The sequence below is a fragment of the Camelina sativa genome, chromosome 9, assembly GCF_030686135.1.
Source record: "Camelina sativa cultivar CO46 ecotype springtype chromosome 9, ASM3068613v1".
NCBI lineage: Eukaryota > Viridiplantae > Streptophyta > Magnoliopsida > Brassicales > Brassicaceae > Camelina > Camelina sativa.
The window spans coordinates 40,604,758-40,621,863 of record NC_141888.1 but is presented as its reverse complement, the minus strand read 5'-3'; the positions used below and the strand labels follow the sequence as shown (position 1 = coordinate 40,621,863).

General features: G+C 41.0%; 4 protein-coding genes across 6 annotated transcripts; all 4 read right to left on the bottom strand.

Annotated features, from left to right (window-relative positions):
* Window positions 1-920: 920 nt before the first annotated feature.
* LOC104714208 (thiosulfate/3-mercaptopyruvate sulfurtransferase 1, mitochondrial) lies at window positions 921-4,487 on the bottom strand. Of its 2 annotated transcripts, none has more exons than XM_087466538.1 (13): window positions 4,361-4,487; window positions 3,852-4,243; window positions 3,466-3,657; window positions 3,324-3,383; window positions 3,131-3,193; window positions 2,700-2,824; window positions 2,430-2,592; window positions 2,251-2,310; window positions 1,886-1,944; window positions 1,689-1,770; window positions 1,533-1,596; window positions 1,380-1,447; window positions 921-1,309 (listed from the first exon to the last, which is right to left on the bottom strand). In XM_087466538.1, exons 2-13 carry the CDS (start codon window positions 3,957-3,959, stop codon window positions 1,202-1,204), a joined length of 1,152 nt encoding a protein of 383 aa, XP_087322664.1. In that variant the 5' UTR covers window positions 3,960-4,243; window positions 4,361-4,487; the 3' UTR covers window positions 921-1,201. The 2 variants fall into 2 exon arrangements, with proteins under 2 accessions (XP_087322664.1, XP_010429794.1); XM_010431492.3 differs by having other exon boundaries at window positions 3,852-4,238; window positions 4,361-4,461.
* A 5,201-nt stretch (window positions 4,488-9,688) lies between these two features.
* LOC104714207 (transcription termination factor MTERF8, chloroplastic-like) lies at window positions 9,689-11,259 on the bottom strand. Its single transcript, XM_010431491.2, has one exon. The coding sequence runs from the start codon at window positions 11,020-11,022 to the stop codon at window positions 9,856-9,858; it is 1,167 nt and encodes a 388-aa protein (XP_010429793.1). The 5' UTR covers window positions 11,023-11,259; the 3' UTR covers window positions 9,689-9,855.
* Window positions 11,260-11,660: 401 nt separating this feature from the next.
* LOC147939328 (uncharacterized) lies at window positions 11,661-13,618 on the bottom strand. Its single transcript, XM_087467816.1, has 7 exons — window positions 13,529-13,618; window positions 13,089-13,355; window positions 12,818-13,003; window positions 12,583-12,725; window positions 12,375-12,470; window positions 12,048-12,285; window positions 11,661-11,971 (listed from the first exon to the last, which is right to left on the bottom strand). Exons 2-7 carry the CDS (start codon window positions 13,333-13,335, stop codon window positions 11,757-11,759), a joined length of 1,125 nt encoding a protein of 374 aa, XP_087323942.1. The 5' UTR covers window positions 13,336-13,355; window positions 13,529-13,618; the 3' UTR covers window positions 11,661-11,756.
* A 742-nt stretch (window positions 13,619-14,360) lies between these two features.
* On the bottom strand, window positions 14,361-16,741 carry LOC147939327 (uncharacterized). 2 transcript variants are annotated; one of them, XM_087466146.1, is made up of 8 exons: window positions 16,644-16,741; window positions 16,186-16,453; window positions 15,896-16,081; window positions 15,649-15,797; window positions 15,444-15,539; window positions 15,117-15,354; window positions 14,860-15,042; window positions 14,361-14,773 (listed from the first exon to the last, which is right to left on the bottom strand). In XM_087466146.1, exons 2-8 carry the CDS (start codon window positions 16,430-16,432, stop codon window positions 14,718-14,720), a joined length of 1,155 nt encoding a protein of 384 aa, XP_087322272.1. In that variant the 5' UTR covers window positions 16,433-16,453; window positions 16,644-16,741; the 3' UTR covers window positions 14,361-14,717. The 2 variants fall into 2 exon arrangements, with proteins under 2 accessions (XP_087322272.1, XP_087322271.1); XM_087466145.1 differs by having other exon boundaries at window positions 14,361-14,747.
* Window positions 16,742-17,106: the final 365 nt, after the last annotated feature.

Sequence of the window (17,106 nt, the reverse complement as noted above, 5' to 3'; positions counted from 1 at the left end):
GATATATATATATAGCTCAAAGATAATTAGGGTTAGAAGGATCAAAATCTTAAAAAATAAATTCTTAATTACATATTACGTTAATTGCTCACACACAAAAAAAAAACTGAATTAACAGCATATCTTGATTAAATACTGTATCTTTTAATCAGTATTTTTAGTGAATCAATAATTCAAATTTTCCTAAAATTTCAGGAGTATTTTCTTGAAACTATCCAAATCTGATCAAATATTCAAGTAAATCATTTAATTGTTTCTTGCAAATATTTTCTCTTTGGTAATCATTTATAACATTTTGAAATGAGACTACGATTAGATAGGGTTAAAGGTATATTCATTAGTATAATTTAAAATATTGCATAATTAAGCAAGTAATTAAATCTTTACCATTTAGTTTTTTTTTGGTTAGAATCATAATAGTATTTAATTAGATTTCCTAATCATAATCAATCAAATCACTAATAATACGGTTTTGTATGATAATTAGAATAATTTCTAAAGATTGAGATCTCTTTATATAAATACTATGGCAACAAATTATATTTTTCTAATTTTTGTTTCCTAAAATCTTGTTATCTCGACAACAACTTTTTGGAAACTCTTTAAATTGAGAAAGCTATTAAATTTATTCACGTTTTTAATTTTAAATTTCCGTGATTGTTGTTTCCTAAATTATAGTTTCGGCAGAAGACTCTTTGATACAAGATCCGGATAAGATACTGTTTGGCTCCAATTTTTTTTGCTAAATGTAACCCATGTAATATCTGTTTGGATACACCATTTATACATATTCTTATTCTGTTTTCAGTGGCATTTCATTGTAATAATGTCTAACCCTATGTCTTTTTATTAAAAATGCTTCCTTTTTAATAGTATAGATTACTAGTTACACCCATGTGTTGTTTGTTATCTAAAGCATATGCTGAAAAAACTTGTTTATTATAGCCTCAAGATCTCTGTTTGAGAATCATAAACAATATTCTGTTTCTTGATTTTATTCGGAAGATGGATCCAGAACAAAAAAAAGAAAAAGAAAAAACCAAGTTCTATAAATACAGTCCTCTTCTAGTTGAGGGTGGAGGCAAATTTAAAGCCAGCAATTGGATTTTTGATTACTTCAAGCCATTTCCTCAAGTTAAACATCATTATTATTTTCTTCTGTGGCTTGTAATCTTGTCGCTAGTCTTTACCGTGGAGACTTTCATGAAGAAGATTCATCACCCTCTATGGGCAAATCTGGTTGTGTCGCCCATTCAGTCCACGACCCATCATAGACCGGCACGTCCGTTTTCCCCAGCCGGTGAAGCCCCTAACAGAGAAAGTCACCAAGTCAGTCTCCTCTCCGTTTATATATAATCTCAAATAAGAAATGGAGTTACCATTGCCAGGATGCAAGCTGATACGCCGGTCCCACACGAGGCCATAATAGGCTTGTCCAATGAGACATCTACAACAAAAAGCCGAGATCATATATATAAAAAAATAAGATTGTGAACCATTCTTCAAGTGGAGATGATGATGAAATAGTTTACCTTCTTGTTCAAATCGTTTTTTTAGCTCTTCTGCTGGTAACAGTGTTTGCGAAGAATCAAACATCTGCAGAAAAGAAGAAATTTTTATCACTTTAACGCTGGGGACAAGATGCAGAGGAAGTGAGGGTTGAAAACAAATTCTCTAGCGTGGTTTACCTGAGGGTAAGGGACACATTTGCTTCCAGGTATATGCCCACTTCTTATTCCCTTACGGGGTTCTGGAGCAGTACCATCAAACCTGCGAAACCGTAAAATAATCAAAAGCTACATCGAGTAAGAACTTAGTACGAAGGGAATAAGAAGTGTACTAAATCATCATTCCACACAAGTAAAAGCTTGGCAAGTCATAGTACCTGGCTTTGGAACGAGCGTCTATGTGTTGATAAGTCGGATCCTCCATATTGTTCTTGACCTGTAAATTCACCAAAGAGAGTCGCGACATAAAGTAAGAATCATGACATAAAATAATCTGAACAAGTTATTAGAACACAAACGCAAACTCAAAACCAGGTATCTACAGACATCAATATACCAACATACTGAAACTTTTAGTAGCTTTAATATTGTCACAATCACAATTCTGAAAGAACTTGAAGTTGAGTCATCTTTAGGATTCTCTTACGAAGATTAAAATTTATGGTTCAATAGACAGAATGATTGAAGAATAATTAAATCATATAGCAATAAAGCCAAGACAAACCATTCAGGAAATGCCAACCTGATCAAGTGTCCACACTAGATGTGGCTGAAACTTTGTCTGAAAGGTTATTGGACTAACCTGTGCAACCACGAGAGAGAAAATTTATACAACGAAAGAACATATATTTCCTGCTAAAACCTCATCATGAATCTAGAGATTTACGAACTACAAAACCATTATCCAAAAGAACAACTTACGGTTTGTCCTTGATAGATTTTCTCTATGGCCTCACTTGCGGCACTAGCTTTCAAAATAGCATCACCTGATGCACTAGATTCAACATCATAACCTGACGCACGCCATCTTGGTAGACCTCCATCGAGCACCCAAACTTTGTCATGTCCAAAAACTCGGAACATCCTATTTAAGGGTAAAGAAAAGAAGCACATATCAATTTTAACAAAAACTGAAAAAAGACACCAAACAAAGCAAAAGGATTTGAAGAACAAATGAGAACCATAACTCACCACCATACTCGGGCTGCACTAAAGACCCCCTTTCCATCATAAACAACCACTCCATCTTTGTTATCAATTCCAAGTGCAGAACAACCCGCAGCAAAAGCTTCCTCAGAGGGCAACATATGTGGCAACTGTAGCAAGTAGTTGATATATCATAGAATACTTAAGATGACTGTGTTACAAATAAGATCGAGCCAAAAGGAAGTCTTAATGAAAACTCATGATAACATATATGTTAATAATGAAGACTTATCATTTGATCTCACTAAAGAAACAGCTATATGCTGTATACACACTATCTTGAAAATGCCAGCAAAGGAACATAATATATATATATATCGACACTTATTCATAAAATCGATATCAGTGTGAAGTGAGAACTTCAAAGTAAAGTACACGGGTACATCTTCCGTAAAAGAAAAGATGGTGATACTTACACTAGTTCTTCGATCTGATATTCCATCCAAATCAAAGAAGAGAGCGCGGGGTATATGAGCAACCTATAGGAGAGGATCAGTGTAAGTCCGTCAGTATCAAGTAGTGTACTAACTCCACTACTTAAGAGTGCTTGCGCTAATCCACTTGTGAAATCCAAGAGCTTCTCAATAATAAATTTGCTCATACTCTCACCTGATATTCTTGGATCGGATTTCTCTGTTCATCTGGCATGTACCACGAAGCATCCAAAACCTGAGCATGATTGAGACCAGGTTAAGTTTGAGTATGGCAGAAAAATGTATTCAAGAAGTCAACAAGCACCAAGGGAAGTCACCTTCAAATCAGGCTCTCTAAGATTAGCGTGAAGCCAATCAACAGATACAACAGGTTCACTGGTTGATATGGATGATGTAGAGTAACCGGCTTTTGTACCAACTCCAGTATAAGCCATAGCTCGACGAGCCCATGCGGTTGATTTATAGGCTGTAGAAGCAACGCCTAATTGATGAGAGTAGAATGCTCTCTTCTGCAATTACCATCACAACACACACAAGAAATGCAAAACAGTCAGATTTCATAAACAGAGAACCAAGTTGAGCAATTTACATAATTTTCACAAACCGATGAACGAATCAGAACCCAGAGAAGCTAAAGCAGCAATGAAACGAACGAATGGACAATTGAGAATGGATCGCGAATCAAAATTCGATTTCGACTTACAGTGAGAAAGGCGGCGGCGGACGTTTGGGGAAGAAGAGAAGACAGAGGAGGAGTAATCAGGCGGTGAGTAGCAGCCAAGAAACTTCTGGAGAAAAGGGTCGAGGCCATATCACCTCAATTCTCAAATACAATGCAGAGAGAGATGTGTTGGCTTAGAAAGACGCCAAATTTTTGATGTCAGGTCAGATTGATTCTCTCTTCAACTACTAAACCCAAAAAAGGTTGCAGCTTTGGAAACCTTTTTATTAAAAGAGTATTTTGTCACTGCCGCCACGTACGGGGTCAGGAAGAGAGACACGTTTAGTCTACGGCGTCTTCGGCCGTTTCACAAAACGTGGTTCGTCGCGTTTTGTGTGTTTCATACTTTTCTATTCCGGTTTAACTAATCTGAACTAAACCAAAGTGTGACAGTAACAAATCAGTGATATAAATCTACTCTAGGATTTCACCAAGAAACCTAAGAATAGTGAAAACAGAGCTGAAAGGTGATCGAAGGAAAGAGAGAGCACCTTAAAGAACTGGATTCGAGTGATGAAAGCAAGCAAGGGCGCCGCCAACGATAATGATGGAAGAGAGAGAAAGGAAAGAATAAGGATAATACTGATTGATTAGGTTTCCTGAAATGACACTGAGTGCCTTACATACTAGTTGTTTGGACCACAAACCGGTCTCAAAATAAGTAAACCAAAAGCATAAACCGGTATACATTGTAATGTATCCGTTAACATAAAGATAAGATAGAAAAAGGATATTCTAATGGATATTCTGAAGCATCCTTTTCCTCAAGGATCAAAGGTAGGATACTTGTTGATGAAGTCTTGGTAGAATTCCCAAGTAGCTGTTTCTGGTGTGGAACCCTTCCAGTGGACTAAGACCTTTGTTACTGCTTTATTGCGATACTTGACTATCTTCTTATCAAGAACAGCTTCTGGTTCCCGTGCAGTCCCGATGTCAAGTAGGTATTGAGGGAGCAGTGGGGCGTCAGATGGAGGGTTTGGGCAGAGTTTGAGTTGGCTGACGTGGAAGACGTCATGGATAGCAGCGTGGTCAGGGAGCTTTAGCTTATATGCGACTGTACCAACCTTGTCAATGACCTCGAAAGGACCGTAGAACCTTGGAGATAGCTTGTGGGGCATATTCCTCGACTTAAGTGAGTTTTGACGGTAAGGTTGGAGCTTAAGGAAGACGAAGTCACCCAGCTTGAATTCGCGATCTGAGCGATGAGAGTCAGCCGCTTGTTTCATCCTGTTCTGAGCCCTGAGTAAGTGGAACTTGAGCATGTTGATCACCTCTTCTCGTTTCTGCAAGCTGCGGTCAACCACAGTAGATGAACTCTCACCAGGGAGATAAGGTAAATGCAATGGTGGAGGTTGACCATATACTATCTCGAATGGTGTGGATCGGATCGCAGTGTGATATGTGGTGTTGTACCACCATTCCGCAAGAGGTAGCCATTTACTCCAAGTCTCTGGGGCTTCAGATATCATGCAACGCAGGTATGTTTCCAGTGTCTTGTTGGTTATCTCCGTCTGACCATCAGTTTGAGGGTGGTACGATGTTGAAAACCGGAGGTCGGTGCCATGGACGCGAAACATCTCTCGCCAGATTTCACTCAGGAAGGTAGGGTCCCGGTCACTGGTAACATCCTTAGGCATGCCGTGGAGCTTAAAAACCTGATCCATATAAAGCTGCGCAACATCCAGAGCTGTGTATGGATGAGATAGAGGGAGGAAGTGAGCGTTTTTGCTTAGCCTGTCGACAACAACCAATATGCAATGTTTTCCGCAAGATGGTGGTAGTCCTTCCACAAAGTCTAAACTGATGGACTCCCAAACTCCTTTAGGGATGGGCAAAGGATTCAGCAAACTTGGTTTAGCAGCTGGGTCGTACTTGTTCCGCTGACAGGTGTTGCAGTTGCGCACATAGTTCTGAACCTCAAGGCTCATCTTAGGCCAGTAGAACAGGGATTTGACACGTTGTAGAGTCGCATCACGACCTGAGTGACCGCCCACTGCTGAATCATGTAACCATTTGAAGATCCGAGTCTTAACATCGACATCATTACCAACCACAAGTTTACCCTTGCGCCTCAGCTCGTTATTGGTGAAGGAGTAAGAGGGATGAGACGATGGTTTGGTTTTGAGCTCAGTGATGATCTTTTGCAGGTTTGCATCAGTTTCCCACAGAAGCTTTAGCGAGTCGAAGAAACCCTCGTGAGCCTGTGACAGGGTGATATGCAACAACTGCGACCCGGTTACGCGTGACAGGGCATTAACAGCATGATTCTCCTTGCCGGCTTTATACTGAATTTCAAAAGTATAACCCATTAGTTTAGACAGCCACATATGTTGGAATGGAGTGGTTACCTTTTGATCCAAGAGAAATTTGAGGCTCTTCTGATCTGTTTTGATTATGAAAGGTCGATGAGCTAGGTAGGCGTTCCAGACTTGTACAGCATGAACCACCGCGAGAAGTTCTTTTTCATAGACTGATAACGATTGATGCCTGGGGCCTAAGGCTCGACTGATGAAACATATTGGGTGGTGATCTTGCATCAGTACGGCTCCAATTCCCACATTAGAAGCGTCAGTCTCGACCACAAACACCTTATCAAAGTTTGGCAACGCTAAGACTGGTGAAGTGGAAAGAGCTTTCTTGAGGTTGTGGAAAGCCTTGTCAGCTTCTTCGCTCCACAGGAACCCATCTTTCTTTAACAGATTGGTGAGAGCTCTAGCGATGACCCCATAACCCTGGATGAACCGTCGATAATAGTTAGCCAGACCAAGGAAACTCCGTAGTTGTTTCTGGTTTACTGGAGTAGGCCACTGTTCTATTGCCCTTATTTTATTCGGATCAGTACGTACTCCCTCAGCAGAGATGAAATGACCAAGGTATTCGATCATTGTAGCTCCAAATGTACATTTTGACGGCTTCAGGAAAAGCTGTTGACCACGCAGGATGATGAAGACCTGTTGCAGGTGATGGAGGTGCAGTTCCCAAGTGGTGCTGTACACCAAGATATCGTCAAAGAACACTAGCAGGAACTTCCGGGTGATTTCCTGAAAAGCATGATTCATCAACCCCTGGAATGTGCACGGTGCATTTGTGAGGCCGAAAGGCATCACGAGGTATTCGTAATGACCCGCGTGAGTCTTAAATGCTGTCTTGTACACATCTTCTGGCGACATTCTTATTTGGTGAAAACCAGCTCGCAAGTCTAGCTTAGAGAAGTACTTTGCTCCGCCTAACTCATCCAGTAAGTCCTCTAACAGTGGAATAGGGTACTTATCTTTGATGGTTTGTTTATTGAGGCCGCGGTAATCCACGCATAGACGCCATGTGCCATCCTTTTTCTTAACCAGCACTATGGGCGAGGCATAAGGACTGGTGCTACTCCGTATTATTCCTTGCATCACCATGTCTTTCACCATTTGATCTATGACGTCTTTCTGCAATGAGGAATAACGGTAGGGCCTGAGGTTCACCGGGTTTGCGTCTGCAGTCAGAGGTATCTTGTGATCAAACCCTTCTCGAAATGGTGGTAAGCCCGACGGTTCTTCAAAGATGTCATTGAAAGATGCGAGTAAGTACTGTAACGAGGGGTCATCAGCCATTGTGGACTGGTGCGTGGAAATATGCGAAAATAGAGCCTCGGGTTGCAATGGTGGTTGATCCGGTGAGTCGGAGACCAGTCGAACTTGTAAGAGGGCAATTTGTGAGGTTGAAGCAGGTTGTTGGATGATTTTGTCCAAATTGTTCCCTTTGACCTCTTTGCAGATTGTCTTGGTTCCCCGCAGCACATACTTAGTACCATCAACCTTGAACTCCATGCGCAGGTTCAGGAAGTCCCATAGAATTGGACCGAGAGTCACCAGCCATTGTACTCCGAGGACCAGATCATAGCAGTCCAGGGGTATTGGCCTGACCTCCGTAACAAAAGTGTAGCCCTGCATCTTCCACGAGAAGGAGGAGCATTTATGCTTGGAGATGATGGTGCCGCCGAAAGCTCCAATCACGCGGATAGGTTTGATAGGCTCCAAGAGACTTCCCACCTCGTTAGCTACTGCTAAGCTAAGGAAGCTATGTGTACTTCCTGGGTCTACCAAAACGTGAAGCTTACGCTTACCATATTGAGCAGTCATAATCTTACATGTGAAGTTGGAAGTGCCCTTCAGCGCGTTCACTGAGATGACTGGGCCTGATTCCACTATTTCTTCCGCTGCTTCATCTGAGTGATTCGTAACTAACTCCTCCCCCTCAATGCATTCATCTTCCTCGACATCTACCACAAATATCTGAGATCTCTTGTGTTTCAAGTGATAACCAGGTGAGTACGGTTCATCACAGAACATACAGAGTCCCTTGGTTCTTCGCTCTTGCATTTCCTGGTAGGAATACTTCCTTGGGAGCTTTTCCGTTGGTTTGGAGAAGTTGTTTGGTTTAGGCGAGGGTAGTAAAGGAGCTGTGTTTGGATTTTTGTAGTGGGGTGATGTGTTTGTCTTGGGAAATGGGTTGAAGGGAGCTCGAGATTGTTTCGGCTGAGAGTGGGTCAGGTAGGCTTCGTGGAGGGTTGCGAGTCGAGCAGCATCAGCTACGTCGGTCACCTCGAACTGGCGCACATGTAAAGCGAGTTGGGGGTTTAGATTGGTTAAAAAGATACTCAGGGCATGTTGGTCTGGTAAGGATAGCTTGGTTAGAGCATCTTCAAACTTTTCCAGGAAAACCTCCACTGAATCACTTGATTGCTTTAAGCTCACTAAGGCTGATAGAGGATCATTATACGCTTCCGCAAACCTCTTAGACAATGCCATAATGAACTCAGACCAGGATGGGAACACACCGAAACGGTTGTTCAGGTAGTTTTGAAACCATTGCATCGCCTTCCCTTCCATGTAAATAGAAGCTAGCTGAACTTTTCCCTCCGCAGGAGTGTGGTCAAGGTGGAAGAACTGTTCGCACCGATAGACCCAATCCTTTAACGACGTGCCGTCGAAGACCGGAAAGCCTACCTTGGTCAAGCGTGTGGATAGGCCGTGCGGAATCGTTTGTTGAGTTGTTGTACGGTCGCAACCCATGGGTCGCTTACCAGAGGATGCGAGACCTTCGTTCGACAAATCTGGAGGATCCGGAGGTCGTATCTGTTGGGACGCCGCTGTTAGCTCACCGGGCATCGTCGTCGGAGAACCCGCGGTACCGCTAGTTTGGCCAGTAGACTGCGAAAGTAACTTCTGCACCATGGACTCTATTGAGGCGTGAGATCTGACCAGATCGGTCTGAGATTTCACCAGCTCCGCTATTTGAGTTTTGATGTCATCGGTTGTTTGCCTCTGGTCCTCAATCTGCTTGCTCATGGTTTGTAGTCGCGTAGCATCGGCCATGGCTGCTTTGGTCCGAGGATTGAGAAGCTCTGATACCAATGTGACAGTAACAAATCAGTGATATAAATCTACTCTAGGATTTCACCAAGAAACCTAAGAATAGTGAAAACAGAGCTGAAAGGTGATCGAAGGAAAGAGAGAGCACCTTAAAGAACTGGATTCGAGTGATGAAAGCAAGCAAGGGCACCGCCAACGATAATGATGGAAGAGAGAGAAAGGAAAGAATAAGGATAATACTGATTGATTAGGTTTCCTGAAATGACACTGAGTGCCTTACATACTAGTTGTTTGGACCACAAACCGGTCTCAAAATAAGTAAACCAAAAGCATAAACCGGTATACATTGTAATGTATCCGTTAACATAAAGATAAGATAGAAAAAGGATATTCTAATGGATATTCCTGTCACACAAAGCCAAACCGTAACACAAAGCTAACCAAACCAAATAACCTCAATAATAACCGCATCAAACCAAGCCAAATGATTTACCATTATATAAAGCTCCTTATTAGAACACCATAATTTGCAATGTGGACCTTCTACAAGATTGGGAAGATCGAAAATTTTACACAATGTTACATCTGTAATGAACAAATTCAGAGAAACTAATGAAAAAGAGAGAGATTCAAAAGGGGAACCCTTTACGGATGAATTTCTTGGATTTCTCAGCCAAACGTTTCATGTTTTTGGATTTCTCATAAAACTCCATCAGCTCGTCTGCAACATCTTGTGGATGACACATTACATAAACCTTCAAGAACCGTTTCTCGCTCATCCTCAGCGCTGTGAAAATGTTCACTTCTTTTACGAGTGGCTTTAAACTCATTTCCAAGACTCTCTTAACAAGATCCGCACGAGGTTTTAGCTGAGTCTCGAGGTTAAGGAGAAGCAAACAAGGGTGCTTAAACACCGAATGAGCTGGAAGTTTCATCGAGGCTATAACAAAAGTCATGTTTCTCTGAACTTTCTCAACTGAGAGAGTGAGAAGAACTGGACATTTCCCACAAAGATGCCAAATCTCTTCTTCCGAGAAGCCAAACTTTTCAAAGTTTCCAACTTTCTCTTGGATTGTCTCCATCCTCGAGACCCCGATGAGTGTTGCAACATATTTAAACATCTTGGATTCTCTTGTCACCCCAGTTTTCTGAATGTACCCAAACTTCTCCTTGTTAAAGTTTGTTCTCGGGATCAACGTGGGTCTAGATATCAACATTGAGACAAGATCCTGTTGGCTAAAGCCCAACTCTTTGTAAGACTCTATAGCAGGTTTGATCTTGTCATCAAGGTCATACAACATGAGTGACGGGTTCCTGATAATGACTCTGCGCAACACCTCCTTTGACCCCAAAAACTCCATGAAGTAGTTGATTCTTTCATCAAGGACAAGGTGAATACGGCAGCTAAAGAACCTTGGACGACAGTTAACAATCTTGACAAGGTCTGAAGACGTGATCCCCAGTGGCTTAAGAAGACTTAACTTAAACTCCAGCTGAGCAACATTGGCTCTCTGCAAAGCAGGCCTGCGAGTAAAAAGCTTTGATATTTCATCATCATCACAACCCCATCTTCGTAAAACTTGTGAAGGACTAATATTTATGTGATTAGATGATACAACCGAGAGCTCAGAATCCTCAATGCATTCTTCAGGTCCGTTCAGGCATAACGTCGAACACTTGGTGGTAAAAGTAGCAGGTAAAGGAATTCTGAAACCCGTGTTTCTGATGAAGCTTGAATTAGTAGTAAACAAGAATCTGATAACATCTAAGACATCTCTCTTACTCTTCGAAAGCATTTAGAAGGTGTTCGATATCGAGAGATTAACAGAACCACCAGACTGAATAAACAAAGTGGAGAAATTAAAGGAGCAAAAATTTTCGCCAAGAATCAGCAAAAGAAGCACTGAAACGCGTATTCCGATGATTCTTCCATTCAATTTCGGGAACTAAGAAACTGCTACAAGAAGAAGAAGAAGTGGAATAGTTTATTTACCAAGACTCAGTCTGTCGCGGAAGCGAGAGTAGGGTAGTTAAATAAATAATGTGGTCGAAACTGTAATTAGATCTTAAATATTGGAGTGTTTTTGTAATTTATAGTAAGTGTGAAGTTGTAAACGTCGCCGTTTCGGTTTCTTTTTTTTGCTTCTCTTTGAAGTTTCTCACTGCAAAAATCTTATTAAAGCTTAAAAAATCTTCACTTTGGTTCATCTCTCTCTCTTGTGTCCAGTTTGAGCGAGAGAGCTGATCGTTGAATTCGAATTAATTCCCTTACGATTCTTAATTCGGATAGTCGTTTTCATCTGTCCCTTTTTTTCATTCTAAGTATTAAAGTATTTGTCAGATATAATATCTTCAGTGTACTTGCTCAGACGTAATTCCGTTCCACTTAAGTTGTTAAACTAGTTGTGTTTGGTCTTAACTTCATAGTGAGTGTGGATGGATCATTGTGTATTTTTGGATTCAAGTTTAGCAAAATCTGGTTAGAGGATGATATTAGTTAATTTGGATTTTTACAGATTGCTTAAGGTAACTAATTTGCTGCAATGGGTAACAGTCCTTCACTGCAGTGCCCCTGAATTAAGGACAGAGGAAGGATGGCGTCTTGTTGAGGAGACAAATATGAAAACGGCCGGAAAATGTTGTATCCACTCTGAGGTGGAGGGAAGCCTCTCGGGTCGCATAAGCCCAAAATATTGGCTGGGGGTGAATTCTCAGAAAACCACCGAGACATAACCGACTTGATACCTGTTTCAGAAGAAACTAATTAAAGACTTGAGTCGTCCGTTAATAATGTAGAAAGGATAGTTAAAAAAAAATTAACCTCTGTTGGCATGAAAAAGACGGATTCCAGTGGAAGAGAGCGCTTGAAAGGTGTGGTCAGGTATGACTGATAGATCGCCAACAGCGGTGATGGTGAGAGGACCAGAGTAGCCATATTTCTCCAAGAACCGTTTAATGCACGGGCGGACCTGAAGAGCATCAAAGCCAGTGGTAACTGGAAACTGTTTCATGTCCCAAAAGACAAATGTTTCGGCCAAAGCCTCCTCCGGAGAAGCCATCTTCATAAGTGAGAAAGAAACTTTTGGTAAGAGGTTATGGAAACAGGGTCAACTTTAAGCAAACAAAAGTAAAATTTAGAAGCACTTGCCTTTGGTTCCTTCCTCACAATGGTGGGAGGATGCTTATCCTCCTCCCTGGATATGTCTACATACTCAAGTGATTGGAAATTCGAGTAAGTGGACCTCTGATTGAGAAACAAATGTGGAAAACAATAAGGTCAGGCAATCAAAATTACAAGTAAGAAAGGAAAAAAACAGATATTAAGTCTTTCTGGTTGGTCTAGAATGCTTAATCACCTTGTCTAAATGTTCTTGAGAAGAGAAATGAGTGGAGAAACTCTTAAAGCCTTGGCCACGAAGATCTTCGCACAGAAAGCAAAACCAGCTGGCGTGGTCATCCGTTTCACAGCACATATCCTCCTCCTCAAGTGCAGAAGACTCTGCGGGGAAATAAAATTAAAAGTGATCAAACGTTCAACAATAGATTAGTTAGCTGGTTATTTCAACAAGCAAGCACAGTAAGGAGACACACCTGCCAGAATTAATCTTGTCCAGCTGACGGCGTCTTTCTTAGGAGAAGAATATAAAAACGGCCCGAAAATGTTGAATCCATCAACAGGGTCAGGGAAGGCTTTGGGAGCGCATATGGCCAAAATATTAGCTGGGGGTGGATTATCAAAAATGCAGTCATACATAAGCGACAAGAGGCTTGAGCAACCTGTTTCAGAAGAAACTAAAGACTTTAGAAACTCTCTATTAACCATCCATTGCTGTAGAGTAATGGCATGAGAGATGATACTAACCGCAGGGGGCGTAATAAAGATTGATTCCAGTGGAAGAGAGAGCTTCAAGGATTTCATCATGGACGTTCGTTAGTATGCCAACGGCGTTGATAGTGAGACGACCACAGTAGCCATGTCTCTCCAACAACTGTGTAAGGCAAGGACGGATCCGACGAGCATCAAAGCCAGGGGGAACCGGAAACCGTTTGATGTCCCAATATACAAATACTTCAGCCACAGCCTCCTCCTGAGTAGCCTTCTTCATCATTCTAAGACTTGTTTTTAAACCTAACGAACAAAAAAATAAAAAAAATTAGGTATAAGGAAAAAGCAAATCACTGAAAGAACAGAGATCAAAGCCTTATTTGACACACTGCCGTAATCGTATCGATCACAACATACAACTTTTCAGATACTTGTGGGAACATATATATACAATAATAGTCTTCATGAAAATTTACCTGAGAGATACGCAGAGGTTGGTTAGAGAAAATCTCGAGATCGCCGTAGGGTTTCGAAATCCCTTTTGATTGAAGAAAAAGCAACGCTGCGTTGGAGCCCGCTGATATGTAATATATATATACGGGTTGAGAATGGGCTTCGTTATAATGGGCCTACAGTTTGTATGAATCGGCCTTGTGAACCAATTAATTTCTCAAAGTATATACAAATATTGGAGTATATTGTAATTTACAGTTAAGTATGAAGTCGTAAACGTTGCCGTTTCGTAATTCTTTTTTTTTTTTTCTTTTTTTGTTGATGAAGCCTTGTAAGTTGATCATCTCTTCCTTCTCTGCCTGCTTTTCCTTGTTGTTACTTTCCTCCTAGGTTGCATAGTTCCTATGATACTGATGTTTATCCGATGTCTGAAATAGGTTCAAAAGATTCAGCTTTTGACTCCCAGCATTGGAACTGTTTACTGTTTACAAGTTCTTCTCCACAGCCTATCCCTACTTCTTTTTTTAGTAGTGGATTTTGGTTTCATAGCTTGAAAATTTGATTTATCAGACGTTTTTTATATTTTGTTTTGGGTACTTAGTATCTCTCATTAGGTTCTTGTGCCTTAGTGCCCTCATCATTTCAATGCTAACTTTGGTTATCGCCTTTTATGTAGTGGTATAGGAAGCAGAGCAATATCTCCGATTGTACAAAGTAATCTTAATTTTTTTTTTTTTTTTGTCTACCTTTTTATTCTTGGAGTATCTAGTAACACATGTATGACTCCTTGCTGGTTTGGATTGATTGATTCCAGTTGATATAAGTTTGCATATTCATAACCCTGTTATAGCTCAGTTGATTCAACTTTTAAGGGGGTTTTATTGTTGCAGGAAACTATTCCCGTTACTCAACTTGTAACGGAAACTGCCACGGTTATGCAAGAGTTCACTCATTCAGGGTAAGTACTATGTCAAAGTGTATATTACAAAAAAAATTATGGTTACTATTTCCCATATGCTCAACAGGGTTAAAGGAGTGACTAGCTTTAAACATTGTAAGCTTATTAGAGCTATCTCTCTATGCACTTTTGACCTTAGTTTCTTAGATTGGGTTTTGGCATGAGATATTGTTGTTAAAGCAAATCTGTGTCGGTAAACTAGACTGCTGAAACATGCTTCTATTTAACGTCTCTTTTTCCTGTTAATAGTGGTGTTAGGCCGTTTGGAGTTTCTCTACTGGTGGCTGGATATGATGACAAGGGTCCAAAACTGTATCAGGTATCCAGAGCATTGAAGAAAATATGAAAATCTGCCAGAATTATTTCAACAACACTGTCAGAGAGACAAACACACACCTGCCAGTATTAAGCTTTCCCAGAGGATGGAGTCTTGTTGAGGAGAAGAATATGAAAACGGCCGGAAAATGTTGTATCCACTCGGAGGTGGAGGGAAGCCACTCGGGGTCGGGGCGCATATGCCCAAAATATTAGCTGGGGGTGAGTTCTCAGAAATCCACCGAGACATAACCGACCTGACGCCTGTTTCATAAGAAACTAAAGACTTGAGTCGTTCATTAATGTAGAAAGGTATAAGGATGAAAAAAGAAATTAACCTTTCTTGACTTGACAAAGACGGATTTCAGTGGAAGAGAGCGCTTGAAAGGTGTGATCAGGTATGCCTGATAGATCGCCAACAGCGGTGATGGTGAGAGGGCCAGAGTAGCCATATTTCTCCAAGAACCGTGTAATGCACGGGCGGACCTGAAGAGCATCAAAGCCAGTGGGAACTGGAAACTGTTTCATGTCCCAAAAGACAAATGTTTCGGCCAAAGCCTCCTCCGGAGAAGCCATCTTCACAAGTGAGAAAGGAACTTTTGGTAAGAGGTTTTGAAGCAGGGCCAATTTTTAAGCAAACAAAAGTAAAATTTAGAAGTACTTGCCTTTGGTTCCTTCCTCACAATGGTGGGAGGATGCTTATCCTCCTCCCTGGATATGTCTACATACTCAAGTGATTGGAAATCCGAGTAAGTGGACCTCTGCATGTGGAAAAACAATAAGGTCAGGCAATCAAAATTACAAGTGAGAAAGGAAAAAAAAAAAAAACAGTTATTAAGTCTCTCTGGTTGGTCTAGAATGCTTAATCACCTTATCTAAATGTTCTAGAGAAGAGAAATGAGTGGAGAAACTCTTAAAGCCTTGGCCACGAAGATTTCGGCATATAAAGCAAAACCAGCTGGCAGAATCATCCGTTTCACAGCACGTATCCTCCTCCTCCTCCTCAAGTGCAGCTGACTCTGCGGGGAAATAAAAAGTGGTCATACGTTCAGTAACAGATTAGTTAGCTTGTTACTTTCAACAAGCAAGCACAGTAAGAGACAAGAAAAACACACACCTGCTAGAATTAATCTTATCCAGATGACGGCGTCTTTCTTAGGAGAAGAATATACAAACGGCCCGAAAATGTTGAATCCATCCGCAGGGTAAGGGAAGGCTATGGGATCGCATATGGCCAAAATATTAGCTGGGGGTGGATTATCAAAAATGCAGCGAGACATAAGCGACAAGAGGCTTGAGCAACCTGTTTCAGAAGAAACTATAAAGACTTAGAAACTCTCTATTAACCATCATCCATTGCTGTAGAGTAATGTAATGGGCATGAGAGAGGATGATTAAGATACTAACCGAAAGGGGCGTAATAAAGATTGATTCCAGTGGAAGAGAGAGCTTCAAGGATTTCATCATGGACGTTCGTTAGTATGCCAACGGCGTTGATGGTGAGATGACCACAGTAGCCATATCTCTCCAAAAACTGTGCAAGGCAAGGACGGATCCGACGAGCATCAAAGCCAGGGGGAACCGGAAACCGTTTGATGTCCCAATATACAAATATTTCAGCCACAGCCTCCTCCGGAGTAGCCTTCTTCATCATTCTAAGACTTGTTTTTTAAACCTAACGAAAATAAAATAAAAATTTAGTATTGGGAAAGCATGACAAGAGATTCTCAAGGATGAATGATTTGTGTTAACAGGCTTAGTTGACACGGTTAAATCGAGAGCTAAACACTGCCACGATCGCAACATACAACTTTTCAGATACTTGTGGGAACATATATACAATAATAGTCTTCGAGAAATTTTACCTGAGAGATACGCAGAGTTGGTTAGAAAGAATCTCGAGATCGCCTAGGGTTTCGAAATCCCTTTAGATTGAAGAAAAAGCAACACTGCGTGGGCGCCCGCTGGCCGCTGATATGTGATATATATATACGGGTTGAGAATGGGCTTCGTTATAGTGGGCCTACAGTTTGTATGAATCGGCCTTGTCCACCAGTTAATTTCTCAAAGTACATACAATTATTGGAGTACATGTATATCGTAATTTACAATCAAAGTATGAAGTCGTAAACGTCGCCGTTTCGTAATCTTCTTTTTTTTTTTTTTGTTGATGAAGCCTTTGTAAGTTGGTCATCTCTTCCTTCTCTGCCTGCTTTTTCCTTGTTGTTACATTCCTCCTAGGTTGTATAGCTCCTATGATACTGGTGTTTATCTGATGTCTGTTTCAGGTTCAAAATATACAGCATTTGACTCCCAACATTCGAACTG

Excerpts from the sequence above, each read along its gene's own strand:
- LOC104714208 (XM_087466538.1), bottom strand. The coding sequence starts at position 3,959 with ATGGCCTCGACCCTTTTCTCCAGAAGTTTCTTGGCTGCTACTCACCGC. Across the intron at positions 3,384-3,465 it reads TTAGAGAGCCTGATTTGAAG|GTTTTGGATGCTTCGTGGTA; the intron begins GTGACTTCCCTT and ends AATCATGCTCAG. Across the intron at positions 1,448-1,532 it reads AAAACGATTTGAACAAGAAG|ATGTCTCATTGGACAAGCCT; the intron begins GTAAACTATTTC and ends TTTTTGTTGTAG.
- LOC104714207 (XM_010431491.2), bottom strand. The coding sequence starts at position 11,022 with ATGCTTTCGAAGAGTAAGAGAGATGTCTTAGATGTTATCAGATTCTTG.
- LOC147939328 (XM_087467816.1), bottom strand. The coding sequence starts at position 13,335 with ATGATGAAGAAGGCTACTCAGGAGGAGGCTGTGGCTGAAGTATTTGTA. Across the intron at positions 12,726-12,817 it reads GACAAGATTAATTCTGGCAG|AGTCTTCTGCACTTGAGGAG; the intron begins GTGTGTCTCCTT and ends ATTTCCCCGCAG. Across the intron at positions 12,286-12,374 it reads TTGTGAGGAAGGAACCAAAG|ATGGCTTCTCCGGAGGAGGC; the intron begins GCAAGTGCTTCT and ends TCACTTATGAAG.
- LOC147939327 (XM_087466145.1), bottom strand. The coding sequence starts at position 16,432 with ATGATGAAGAAGGCTACTCCGGAGGAGGCTGTGGCTGAAATATTTGTA. Across the intron at positions 15,355-15,443 it reads TTGTGAGGAAGGAACCAAAG|ATGGCTTCTCCGGAGGAGGC; the intron begins GCAAGTACTTCT and ends TCACTTGTGAAG. Across the intron at positions 15,043-15,116 it reads TCTTTGTCAAGTCAAGAAAG|GCGTCAGGTCGGTTATGTCT; the intron begins GTTAATTTCTTT and ends CTTATGAAACAG.